Here is a 14685-nt window from a genome sequence, read left to right as displayed (position 1 = left end):
AACCCTATAGTTAAGAGAGGACCAATAAGGAATTAATGTGCAGACGGCACTTTAAACTCGGGTTCAAAGTTTCTTAACTATATAATTAACTGTTAAATAATTAATGTGCATTCCGCGCCTCTTAACCGCAGTTTAAGACTTTGAACCGCAGTTCAAAGTCTTTTAACCCTATAGTTAAGAAATGACCAATGAAGTCGCGTCATTTACCTTCTAATTGTGGTTTAAGTTCAACTGATTGGTTGTCTCATATAACAGATTTGTATCTATTTTAGACACACTTTGAACCGCAGTTCAAAGTTTTGAACTCGGGTTTAAGGAATTAATATGCAAACGGCACTTAGAACCCGGGTTCAAAGTCTCTTAACTATATAGTTAACAGTGAAACCGTTGTCTAAGACCTTAATGTGCACGTCGCTTGCCGTAGTTACACACACAAACAATTACTAATCAGCGATGTATACAGGGTTTCTTGAACGAATTTAATTTGATTCACTTAAAAAGCACCAAGTCGCGCTTTAAGAGTTCAGTAAATAAACATTTAATCACTCATCTCTTAAATCTCTTAATCTCTACACAATATGAAAAAAACAACAACAGAATTTAAGACAGACCATTTTGAATGCTAATAACGTTTCTTGGACGATAAATTAGACACTCGGAAGTTACTCATTGAATATAAAAAGCCATTTCGAGAAGGTAAACTCATGGATTAATGTGACAACAGTGGCGGTATATACATGAAAGTATTACCGTACATTATCAGAATGCGGAAAAATGATATTGCAAAATCATAAGCTTCTTAAAACAATCATTCTAAAATAGGCAGAGTTTCACGACTTCACAAAGATGGGCATTGTCAAAATAATTAAGACCAAATTCATTATTACCTACACTGTTTAAATAAATTGAAGTAAATGTTTCAAAGCATTTAAATTCCTTTTGAAAATAATAATGTATACTAAATGAAAATCAATCTGGATACAGACACAATCACTCGTGTCAAACAGCTGTTAGACGTCTTGTTGATTCATGGTTAACATTTATGGATGAATGCTTTGTCATAAAAACAGTGTTTGCTCTTTGTCATAAAAACAGTGTTTGCTGATTCACAAAAAAACGATTTTGATTTACCGGTAGTTGATCACACTATACTAGTTAACATAATTAAACTCATTTTTCTAATATTAAGTATTTTTGCATCATATCTACGAAAGCCTATTAAACTAGTTAAAGCAATTGAAATATTATCAGAGAGATTCTTTGTTACAGCCAGTGCTCCTCAGTGATCTATTGTATCACCTCTTCTATTTTTACTAGCTAGGCATTCTCGATAGATTATTTAAATATAAATACATGCAATCCGTAAAACCAAGTGCAATTGGTATTCGTTGAAAAAAGCTCTAAGTATTTCACATGCATTATATTGACGACTTATAAAATCAATATCAATTAATAATCTAACATCGATAGCAATTAACGATATCATCAATAAGAGACTTCATTCAAATTTTCTTTTGCTATTTTACTCTGGTATAAAATCATGGAATACCAGTCTGTAACTGAAAAACTGTAACTTTACGATTTTATAAAATAAATATCTTAAACGGACTTTCTAATAAGTTTATACAGTACACCACACCAAAAACTTGTGCGTTATTTGTATTGACGTAATTATATATTTTCAATAGCATATAATAGATCTTTAAAAGAGCTTTGCATCTTTCTGAGCATCATAATCTTAGGAATGTCGTCATATCAGTAATTTTGCAAATATCGTTTTATTTGTTTTGAGAATTTTAACGTTACATACGATCTCTTATTAACTGTTAATATATTATCTATAATGAATGTTTGTATAATTTCGTTCTTTATTAATGTAATTTTTAAAGTTACTTATTAATGTAACTTTTTTCACATTACTCACCAAGTCCACTATTGATGTGACAAAAAAGCTCAATAAGTCAATTTCTATATTTATTCTTTCATATGTTCATATGTGTTCTTTTATTGAAAACAGTGTTTGACCCGTTATGTATATATGTATCATGTATATGTATCATCATCATCATCATCATCATCATAATCATTGTCATCAACATCATTTCTCGTAATTTAGCGTAAGAATCAAAAATTAATTAAAAAATCATTTATAACACATTTGTGGAAACACAAGTCGAAACAATTGCGTACATACCCAAATACAATATAAGAAATGTTCATTCATAACACGATTACATCCTTCATTCGCCTTAGTGATACGTTAGCAACGGAATTGTATATTATAACATACATGATATGTAACGGTTGGAAAAAAGGTTCGACCCACTAATATTCTGGCAACATATGATGTACCATTTCGTTTGTAACCACAGACCAAGTACCTCTCTAAAGGTTCCCATTTCCAAAGCAAACAGCAAGGAAGTCACAATGTTATCAATCCTATTCGAAATCGAAGTAAACTTTCGCTTATTTTTAACATCCTTTCTTACCACAACAAACAATATTTTACTATTCACTACTCTATCAACCAGTAATCAAAAGTATTGAAAGTCGTCTTCAATTAAATAAGACTGTTTAATTGGGTGCAATATATTTTATTTTACTAGACAGTTGTTGTTCCTGGCAAAATCAAAATCATTAATTTAATGGTTCCAACAGGCGACCTATACCCAGCTTTAAATGTCCCACAATTATACAGCGTGTGCTTGTTTCTAAAGCTTTTCACTAATAGTTCCTCATGCCCGTGATAATACTTAATAATATAGGCCCTGAGATTTCCGTGGAATCACTCTGTAGATACCGTCCGATGTGAAACGCAGAACACTTGAAATCAGGCAGGATTGTATACCAATAACATACACTTGTATTAATGCAATATGTTAGTGCAATCCAAATATTTTTCATACATATAGAAATATCGACATATCGACTTATCTAATAGTATTAGAGAAAGACGCATTTCCCAATTTGGTTCGAGTTGAAGTACATCAAACTGTTGTTTTTTATGTCAAATTATTGATTTTTATTGTATGCTTTTCGGTGGTTTATAGAGAAATATCAGTGAATTAAAATTGATAATTTCATTGCTTCAAACAGTGAAAATTAACAGTGAAAATTATCGATAATTTTTACTGTTCGTTGTGAAATGCTTTAATTTTTGATGAAATGACGTCATTACCCCAGCGAAATTATTTCGTTAAACTCTTTAACAATGTATATAAACTGTGAAAAAAAAACAAAAAAAAAAAAAAATATTTGTTGAATTCGATGGAATATCGATTGTAATTCACTCGTGCTCATAGAAAATATATATTTTCACTCGTGGCGCATCATTTTCTATGATCACTCGTGAATTAAAATCAATAATTCAACAAATCCAACAAATATCCTCTATATAATCTACATTCAAATATGTTTTCGCAATCATATGTCTTTATTTTACTCATTCATTGACCTTTTCAAAAATTATTTCATCCCTACCGATGGACTTACCGATACCACATTGAGCAAAGCCGAATGGTTATTAACAAAACTAGTTTCGACTATCTTATTATCTATAATGGTTTAACTGTTTTCATGTAAAAAGTCGTCCTTTGACAGTAATCATATAAATGATGCCTAATGAATTTTGGATGAGGTAATGTGGTGTTTTACTTTTTACTAATTACTGTTTGTTAGTGAGGCTCTCCTGACATTTGTGTCTAATGTGCGTCTATAGAGCTTTCAATCAAATCATGCAAACATATATGTTGAACATCTACTTTGAATGAATTGTGTAGTGTTTCATAAATCGCGTCTCACTTCGCGTATCTTATATAGCAAACCAGCAACTATATCTCGAGAGATGTTATCGTTTTTATTCAATAATTTTATGACAAAACATAAACTATAAACGTAAGTCAAAGCAATTTCAAAACATGTATTTAACTATTAATATTCGAAATCGATAATGGACCTTGCTGTGTGAAGTATTTCCATAAGTGTCAGAAAAAAATACACATGTAAGTAACAAAGTGTTTACTAATAGTATATTTCATTGACGTATGGGTTCTGGCACAGTATTGCTGACTAGACTATGGTTCAACCAAAACAATGGATATCCGTTCAATCATGTACCATAATCAAGTGCTGGCTGAAATTAATTTGCATGGAACAACGGCAATTCTTTAAATTAGTTATGATAATTAGGAGAACCTAACATGCAACCTTATTGCACGACTATTAAATGTCTATGAACGATGAACGCTACAACTGTATATCATTCAACTTGTGTTTACATGGATATGTTGTATTTTATCAAAAGGCAGCATTGCAATATCGTACGACATAATTTGCATATATTAACAATGTGGAAACGTCACGTCTGTTCTACCGAAGTAACTCCAAACGCTAAACTTTATTTTTATTGGACATTTTAACTTATTCTTTTATGCCAAAGAATTTGTTAGTAACTGTATAAAACAAATTCCTACAATGTTACCGAAAACCCCAATCGGAAATTAACATATCTCCCACCATGAGAGCGATAATTGTTTGCAAGTTTAGACTTTGAACATTAATGTTGCTCGACAATCAATTAACGTTTATTTAAACGAGTATTTGTGATTGATAGTCCAGTTACCATATATAGTTCTGTTCGTTGGCCTCTTTGTTTGCGTTTTGGAATTGTATCTTTCTCAAAATAAATAGACTTAAATTCTGACTAAATATTTTTTTTATATTCAATATCATACATACAATGTAAACATGTATATGATCATACAACACAGTGATTGTACAAAGATATAAAGTTCAGACATGTTATACAAGATATGCTAAGATCTTTTTTAGAGAGAAAAGAAAAGAACAACAGAGGAATAGTTATGAAAAATGATGAGTTGTATAAAGTCGGAAGAAAGCATACTGGACTTGTGTGTTTTGTTGTATATTCACAATGATCTTGTCAGATTGAAAAAAAATAAACGAAACTATTTTAGAGAGATAAACTAACATTAGAGTGAAATGTATATAAGTGGACAAAACATTATGAGAATTTAATCCGATTCCATTTTTGTTCAAAGATTTGTAATGTGTCATTACTGAGGGCTATTTCTTTCTCAATCTGGATTTTTAGTTTAAGACTATGGACAAAACAATTAAAATGTGGTACTTGTTTTTTGTACTTCATGTTTAAGATAAAATATTTCATCAATATAACCATAAAATTCACAATATTATTACAGTCTATTGATTTCAATGAGTTAATTCCGAAACTTACATTTAAGAAAGATAGTTTAACGTTAAGTTGATGTTGTTCAAGAAAAGATATTAATTGATTCCAAATAGGCTGGATGTGTTTGCAATCCCAAAAAAGATGTTCTATAGTTTCAATGTTTTCACTGCAGAAGTCACACAGATTTGAGTTAGATAATTTGCATTTATAGAGATATTTATTTGAAGCTATAATTCTATGGATGTATTTATATTGAAAATTTCTCAGTGTGCTTTCAATAGTTGCTTTATATGGCATGGTAAATATGTGTTTCCAATTAAGTTCATTTTCTCCAAAAAGGACTTGCCATTTAGTTTGGATTTTGGATTTTTCTGTAGGGTTTTTAATTTGTAGTGTGTAAAATATTTTATTTGTTTTGTTTTTTCTTCCAAGTATGTTTTCTACAAATGACTAAATATTATGCGCATGTTGATAATGTTATTGAACAGTTTTATGCTATTTAGTTATATGGAACAGCGTGTAGAATCCACATAAATAGCAAACATAAATTTCCAATAAATGCGTTCACGTCATTTGATTAAGGGCTTTCTAAAGGAAGAGAAACCAACGCATCAGGAAAACCTCCGAAAGTGCCCGAGAATTTAAAAAAAGGTATATCACCACATTACTTCATCCAACATACATTACGGATGTATCTTGCAAACGAAAATATCGCATTTGTGACATTGTCAAGAACATTATACGTTTAATACTATAACAAAGCCATAGGGGCTTATCCGTAGATTTTCCGTAACACTATCAGGTTCATATTATAAACAATTTTTTGTATCGCTGTATATTGTAGTTCATTTCATCTTAATGGGTTAAATGATTGAAGCTAAATGGCATTTGCAATCGAAAACCGTATTACATATTTTAAAATGTTCGTATACACAAAGTCGATTATGTTCACCAAGAGGCTTATTGATAAAAGCGAAACATATTACGTTATGCATTAAGAAAAACCTTTGCAGTTACAGATGATAATAAAAAAGGAACCTCGGAATACCCAAGTAAAACGACTAATAAGAGCGCCCGAGGGCTCGAAACATCCATAATTGTTGGTATTAGAACGCAGCATTTATTAACGTTCCAGCATAATATTAAGAGAACATACCAAGATCCGTTATGAAAAAGAAACCAGCAAAGCAATTCCATTAGCATGCGTTCCACGATTGTAATGCTCGAGTCATTTTCCGGATGTATGTGACGAACGGATTATCAGAGACATAATAGAGGCTGACAATAGGGCCTGGTGCGTATTCTGAACATGCATTTACCAAATGTGACTTATGATGCCAGTTAGGACTCGTAAACGAAAATGTGTTTTGTATTTATTCTTGCTACATTGCTCTTACTACCACGATAACTTATATCGACGGATAATCAAACGAGTTGCAAATAAATTTGAGTCGTGTTCTGAAAAAACTGGGCATAATGCATATGCGTAAAGTGTCGTCCCAGACTAGCCTGTACAGTCCGCACAGGCTAATCAGGGACGATTCTTTCCGCCTTAATTGTATTTTTGCTTATAATAGAGTTTATTTAAACGAAAAATGTCATACAAGCGGAGAGTTTCGTCCCAGATTAGCCTGCGCGGACTGCACATGCTAATCTGGGCGCCACTTAACGCACATGCATTATGCCAAGTTTTCTCAGAACACGACTCATTTCAAGTTGTGTGTTTTCTCACGGTTAAATACCATTCTGCGCCGCGCTCTGGTAAAAGGGATTTAATATGACACTTTTCGCTTTCACGGAAGTTTTCTTTTACATGATTATCAAGTTTTGCTTAATCTGATTGAGGACACGTTTGCTCGCATGCATGTTTTTTCTCAAGCGCGACTCAGTATATTTACCACATTTTTGAAATTTGTAAGTATTTTTATGACTAGAACAACAAATCATTTGGTAAATACATTCACGCTCGTGGTCTTGGAATTACATGTACCAGCAACTTAACCTCGTAAATTCAGAAGAAACTAATATAAAGAAAAACATAAATTATGTTTACTTATTGTATTCCCTCGTTTGAATATAAAATATAACCATAAATTTCCTTGGTGTGTTGTAAAAAACCAAATTGAAAACAACGAACAAAAAGCACGTAATTATCCCCGACAATCGATCAAGTTTCGCAATGTCATAACGCAGCCTATTTTTATTTGACAACGGTTTCTGATTAGAGGGATTAATATTGCCCTGGCTATGTTTATGAATCATAGTGTAAATGTTTATTCAAAGACTCGTTCTATTTACCAACCATAAAACCAGTATCTATAATTCATGAAAGTCATTTCCGCTTCAGATACATAGTTCCATTACGGGTATTGCCATATTTCCTATTCCTAAATTCATTCATGCAGCACATACGGGATTTAACTTCTTATTACAACCAACATAAACAATAATACAATATAACATTTATTTCTAGATTTCTTAAAATATAAAATAATTTACCTTTCTTAATACTTGTTTTCAAACCATCATGCGCTTTCTTCCCACTATTACGAGAACGTATATGGGATGATTTTATGCGTGGTCTGGATTCAGCGAACATTATTGCTATATATAACTATGCACAAACCGATTAAGGAAATATATTAAAATAGTAATACAATGGCAGGGGAATGTTTCTCAGCTGTTATATTGCGCTGCAATTTGAAAATAAATGAAGAACATGGTTACATTTTTTTTCTATGAGTGTGCAAGAAAAATTGAAATGAGCTTATCATGTGGCGCAAAGTGTATAACCGCTAATTATAATTTCATAACTCAGCAGATTGTCTTAAAAATACTTCTAGTACACATTTTATTACAAAAAATATTTTTCGTGATGCTTGTGCGTTGGAAGCACACACAGATTCGATTTGTAAAATTGAGAGAATAATTTAAAGTTGAATATATACCATATCCAATCGCATCCTACTCAACAAAATACTGTAGCTTATAAGGTTTATAGAATCTTATACAAAATATATGTTTAAAATCAATTTGCAAGATATATCGTGTACATAGCTTTAAACGTAGATTTGGTACACACAATGTTAAAACTCATCTTGTTATTTGTTGTAAGAATTATCAAATAAAACTTTAAAGTGATTTGTTGTATTCATTTGTACAGGTATTTAATTGTGTTTTCAACATGTAATTTGTATCTCATTTCTATGTAATCCAGAAATATATGTTCAATGCAATTAAACAGTATTTAATTGCAAAATAACAACAACACTTTTACAGATAATTATAATTTCAATAACGTATCTATAAATAACAGTGCAATTTGATGAATTGTACAAACTTTTCTTAGTTTTGCAAGCATCTAAGGTGTGATTGAAATTATGTACTTTTTCATATTCGACATCATAATACAGCATTTTAATTGTCATTGCGAGCCATACACTCGTTTTATTCTATAGGTATGGAGCATTTTAGTCTCATTCTGAAGCTATTATTACTTAATGTATTCCTAATAAACCGATTTGATGTGGGATTGTATGCAACGAAATGACGATAAGAACTTGCGATATGTTTAATAAACCGTTGGCCAAACCTCCAATGAGATGAGTCACGTAGCAAATACTTCCATACATCAAAACTTATGCGTGCTACTGTCGAATTATTCCCAAAGTCAAGCGTGTTACTTTTCTGTGTTGCTATAAACGAAATAACGTTAAGGACGGTATGTCGTTGCCGATATTTTTACGGTTAAAACTATTGAATTAGCGCGTAAAATAGCTATGTATTAACTTGAAATCACTTGATAGATATAGAATTGCAAAATCGACGTTGTAATATGCGCATTGTCTTTAACTTTATAATAGAAATCAAAATTACACAAAATGGTTATTATTTAGATGTATTTAGAGTATTTAAATGAAAATCGATACCATTTTAAACACTATTAAAGCTCGAATAACATATTGGATGAACGCACTTACAGTTGAACTAAAAGAGGTTTTATACATAGAAATGAGATTTTTCACAAGTTGCAGGTACAACACCAGGAAAAATGCGTTAGTGATAATCTTTCCTATATGCGAATTGCCATGCGTTTCTAAGTTATTGCTTAAGTATAATCGCGACAATAACTGAACTATTAAGATAAACGTTTTTCATAAATTACATGGAAAGTTCGAAGTCAACAAACTAACTATCTCGAATGAACGCTCTTACCTTCTTGCCATTTTAAACCAACTTCTTTATGAACGACTAAGCTACTCTATTACCGCATTAATTAATTTACAGCAGTATCACGGTAACTCATAATCCACGCTTTTTATTACAATTAACACATTACTAAATCTATACGATCAGCAATTATGTTCTCGGAGAAATAGGTTTAAGCTAAATGTAATGAGGGCATTCACACTTACTCATCACCGTTAGTCATTGGCGTCGCTCTGGAGAGCGGCGAATAGTATGTAATGCATTTTTTTCGCTTATGGAAGGAGAAGTTACTGCATTTGTGCCTATTACATTTATTACAACATTTATTGCAAATAACGCAAAGCTAATTGTTTTAATTAATAACTGATCCGCAACTAATCACAGGGGAAAGATCACAGGGACTGGGCAAACACGCGAAACTTTCTGGTTTTGTATAAAAAAAAATAAAACATTTCAAACATAATCAAAATATATTTATTTTGTGGTTTTTCTAATTTGCTTATTTAGTGGAGAATCAATGTAGTACGATATTTGACGACCTATCGCGAAAGCAAGTTTATTGGAAGGCGTTGTGGTACGAAAACGTACACTGTATTAGTTCATTAATAGACATATAATTTCGATCGCTATACACAACTTAACCAAATAGCAGTGCGTAAATAATAGGAATAGCTCAGTTGGGAGAGCGTAAGACTGAAGTTGTTTACGCAACAATCATCTAAATGCCCCCGGTTCAATCCCGGGTTCCGGCACGAACGGAACAGTTCGGCGGCTGACAATCTTTTCAGTCAGGTTAATAAATACAATAAAGCTTTATTTTATGTAGACATTTTAAAATCCATTTTACTACACTTGGACATTTTTATTAAAATTAATGGATGCCGCGTGGTGGCAACGTTAATTAAAATTTCTTACATCACTTAAATATCTTATAAAAAATACACGTGTTTTTATATTAACAAATAAATGCAAACAACACATCCATTATCCATGTATTTTTATGGTTGTCTATCATAGGCCCTAAGTACTATCCCTACCACATATAGAGCGCGAAGCGCGAAACGTATTATTGATTGTTACAATGAGTTGCGATAAAGGAAGCAGCCGCTTATCAAGGAGGAGCTGTGTCCCAGCAACCCGTTTCCCTAGAGTCAAGCACTCCTCGGATTTTTTTTAAGAACCACATATAAAGCGCGAAGCGCGACACGTATTACTATCCAGGTGGTATGGGCCCTTTAGCATTATCCGACCATTACGCCCATAGTTATCTTCCTTAGAATTTGAGAAATTTGAAATCGTTGTTCGAAGTCCAAAATTTTCATCCGATTGTTGCCAAACTTGCACAGGTTTTTTTTATCAATGAGGACCCAACCCAAACTCTCTATATTAGCAATATCGGACCATAGGTCCAGAATTATGTCTTTTTGAATTTAAAAATAAAAGTGAAAAACTGCTTGGTTTGGTGATTATGTCAACATTTTTCATCAGATTCTTTCCAAACTTACAGTGTCTTCATATCAATGAGCAATTTTACCTCATTAAAAATGAGAAACATCGGGACAATAAGTCCAGATTTTTTTCTATTTAATTTGACAAAATAAACAATTACCACTTGTTTAACAGATTTCACAACATTCGTCAGAATCTTTCCAAACTTGTTAAGTGTTTTTATATCAGTATTACTCGAACCCTATTGAAAATGATGAATATCGGAGCAATAAATCTATAATGATCTTTTACTGAATTTCAAAGTATTGTAAAATGCAGCTTCTTAATGCAATTTACAGTTTTAATTCATTTTTTTTCCAACTTTTACAGTGTGTTCATATCAATGAGTACTCAACCCCTATCGTAAATGAGCAACGTAAGAATAAGTTCAGAATCATCTCCCCTTGAAGTTGAGAAAAATATGAAATTACGCTTACAAGATGAAGCAGATTTTTTTAAAACCTACACAGTTCTGTTCCATTAATGAAAACTGCACACGGATGCCAGTAAAAAAGGAAACCAATGTTAATAAAATGAACTATGAAATATTTGGGGGTTACAACACAAAATCATAGATAATGGTTATTTGGGGGTTATAACACAACATCATAAATAATTGTTATTTGGGGGTTATAACACAAAATTCTAGATAATGGTTATACCAGTATCTTTTTCTATTTTGTTTTAAATAATCGGCCAATATATTTATATTTTCAGTAGAAAAAAAATCGTTCCATGTAACGTCATTGAGTGCCTTTTACACTGAAATTCCCGACGCCCTTTGATGCTTGCATCAATACTAATGTGTCATATTATAGGTTGAATATAAATCTACATCGCACAGGCTTTCGACTTTATAGTTCTTTGAAAAACATGAACACTTAAAAGAGAAACGTTCTTCATGACAACGTTATAAAAAATAGATCAGTACGATCATAGGCAAATTAACAAACGAACGAACGAACAAGAACGGAAAACCTCGAGCGAACATACGAAATAACGCAAATTGTGCGAACGTGCAGAAAGACGAACATAATACCAGCAAACCGACCGAATTTAAGTTTACGTGTATTGGATTCAAGGGGATAAGATGTTACCATCGTGTTTGTCGTAAAGGCTAACTCAATTCAAAGTACACTAAACACTATGACAAATTTACACAAAATATTGTTGTGCGCGAATATTTTTTATATATAATTTCTTGATTCGTTGTGACGTTTGTGGCGCAAAAGTGGATCTCGAAAGGACACTTCACTTAATTCCCAAGTAATACAAATTGCAAAATTCATCCCTTGCTCGAGCAACTAATTTATTCACGAATACAATGTAGCCCATATAAGATTTAAGGGCATTTTACTAAATATCATAGTTTGCACGATTTTTATGTGTTTTTATTTAGAATCTAAATACCTACCATTCATTTCTTGTTCACGTAACACGCGTAAACAGTAAAATTGCAAATACATTATAAAAATAGTACAACTCCATTAAGCAATTACAAAGAAATCGCGAAATCCTGCCTTACCTACTCTTTCAGTCATCTATGGCATTAAAGGGGCCTTTTCACGTTTTTGTAAATTGACAAATTAAAAAAAAAAGTTGTTTTAGAATCGCCAATAATTGTTTTAGTTATGATATTTGTGAGAAAATAGTAATACTGAACATTAACCATGCTCTAAAATATCCATTATATGCATCTTTTGACGATTTGAAAAACTGAACATTATAAAGCGTTGCAACGCGAAACGATTGAATAATTCGGGAAGTTCTGTTGTTGTCGTTATATTTTGGGAAATTATGAGGAAAAATGCATCCGCTTATAGCATGAGCACGGATGGTCGAGTGATCTAAGCGGGAAACTTTTTACTCCAGGACAACAGGGGTCAGTGATTCGATTCCTGTCGAGGTTTTTATTTTCCCCTTTCCTTTTTTTATTTATATTCTTGTTTTTTTTCTGGAGATTTTTAGGTTCAATGCTTAAATTTATCACTATAAAGCATTTTATGACAAGCTTCAATACATGCCAAAATCTGTGAAAAGGCCCCTTTAAATAACGGGTATGTACCGCGTGAATGTGTTATCAGGGATTTTATAAGAGCAGTTGAACATGAGGTCACTGACAGACATGTATACAAACCAGTTACAGGACGACATATTAATGATCAACACTAAATAAGCGGTTGGTAAAAGATAAAGGCACCGCCATCGTTGTGTATAAAGCATCATGTAGGTTGTTATACCCGGTACATGGTTGTACACAATCAAGATTCAAATAATAAAGCATCTTTTACAATGAGCGATCATTAATGCATTAAACAAGTCACAATATCTTGCACAAACGCCGTTAATAAGACAAAATACATTAATGTGTAAAATATTCATATACATGTACACCGTCATGCATCAAACTACATGTGTATTGTAAAAGCAATGGAAAGTATTCACACCCAGAGTAAAACTACATAAGGCATAATTTTTCACGACGTGTTATACAGTTTTATAAATACGTATAAGTGGTGATATACCGAAAAAAAACATAATAATATCGGTTATTCTTGATAGTCAAAAAAATAAGTATGTTACTTACGAGTGCTGTTTGCAAATAGGTCTGAGCTTACAATCCCCTTGCATGGTGTAATTAAACAGTGCGCGTGCAGCAACAAGACCAGAGTTCCTCTTATGGTACTCATTTCCAAATACTAGATGACGTCATTTACAGCGTTAACATCAACATCCTCCAAAACGACTGAATAACAATCTTGCATAACATTTATCGACCTTTTTAAAAAAACGAAGATCTGTGAATAAGTTCCATTAAAATTTGCATAGCCTCTAACATATTAAATATATCAGTAGCTAACATGAACTCCGAATGATTAAAATCTCTGTTCCTAGCAGCTAACACTTGAGCGTTTACTCAGTCATAATTATTTATCGTTTATATTCCCCATCCCCCATACGATGTTCAATATTTAACTCCTCTCCGATAGCTGTTCCATCCACATACCAAATGTACAAACTTTGTGAAACACGGCATATGCTGATTCAGTTAAAGCAAAGATATTCTGGCGTAGTTCATTACCCGTTCAATGCTAATATTTAAATTAAACTTTAATATATAAAAAACTAATTACATTTCTTATTTAGATGCTTTATACCACATATATTATTGCGTTATATGAACATAATTATTAATGTTGTTATAATCACATACACTGGTTATCCAATTATATGTATTCTGTTTAATTTCATTAAAGGCAAAAAAATGGCACTGCAAATTAAAAAAATCTTTACATGCTTACAAACACGTAAAATAAACAATTTCTATTTCACAAGTTTGTATTCCGATGAATTATTTATATGTTTAATTGTGTAAAGTAACCGGAATTTCCGTTTAAATTTGATGTTAAGTAATCGGAATATCACTGACAAAAATGATTTTAAATCTGTATGATTGAGCCGCGTCATGTGAAACCGGCTCTTGTGCAATATGCGGCCAGAGAAGCTCCAGACCAACTTACAAATTTTCGATATTTATGGATTTTAATTATAAATTTAAAGGTATATTACTATCAGTATTATAATTATTGTTGTTGTTGTTATAAAGGTATGCATGGCTTTACTTGTTTTCAAGTTCGTATTAAAAAAAAAAGAACTGTATTTCTAAATTTTAAATAATTCTAGTAATAAATTTATTATTATTATTATTATTATTATTATTATGCTTATTATTATTATTATTTTCATTTTTATGTATTCATTATTATTATTATTAT

General features: G+C 31.8%; 1 protein-coding gene across 1 annotated transcript in view; it reads right to left on the bottom strand.

Moving 5' to 3' along the window:
• Window positions 1-13633, bottom strand: part of LOC127866314 (neuronal acetylcholine receptor subunit beta-3-like) — a 51501-nt gene extending 37868 nt beyond the window's left edge. The window contains exon 1 of the mRNA XM_052406784.1: window positions 13497-13633. Within this exon, the coding sequence (XP_052262744.1) occupies window positions 13497-13599 (103 nt within the window). The 5' untranslated portion in view covers window positions 13600-13633. The remainder of the gene's footprint in view (window positions 1-13496) is intronic.
• Between the last annotated feature and the right edge of the window lie 1052 nt (window positions 13634-14685).

This window comes from Dreissena polymorpha, chromosome 2 (assembly GCF_020536995.1).
Source record: "Dreissena polymorpha isolate Duluth1 chromosome 2, UMN_Dpol_1.0, whole genome shotgun sequence".
Classification (NCBI taxonomy): Eukaryota; Metazoa; Mollusca; class Bivalvia; order Myida; family Dreissenidae; genus Dreissena; species Dreissena polymorpha.
This window is presented reverse-complemented; position numbering and strand designations above follow the sequence as displayed.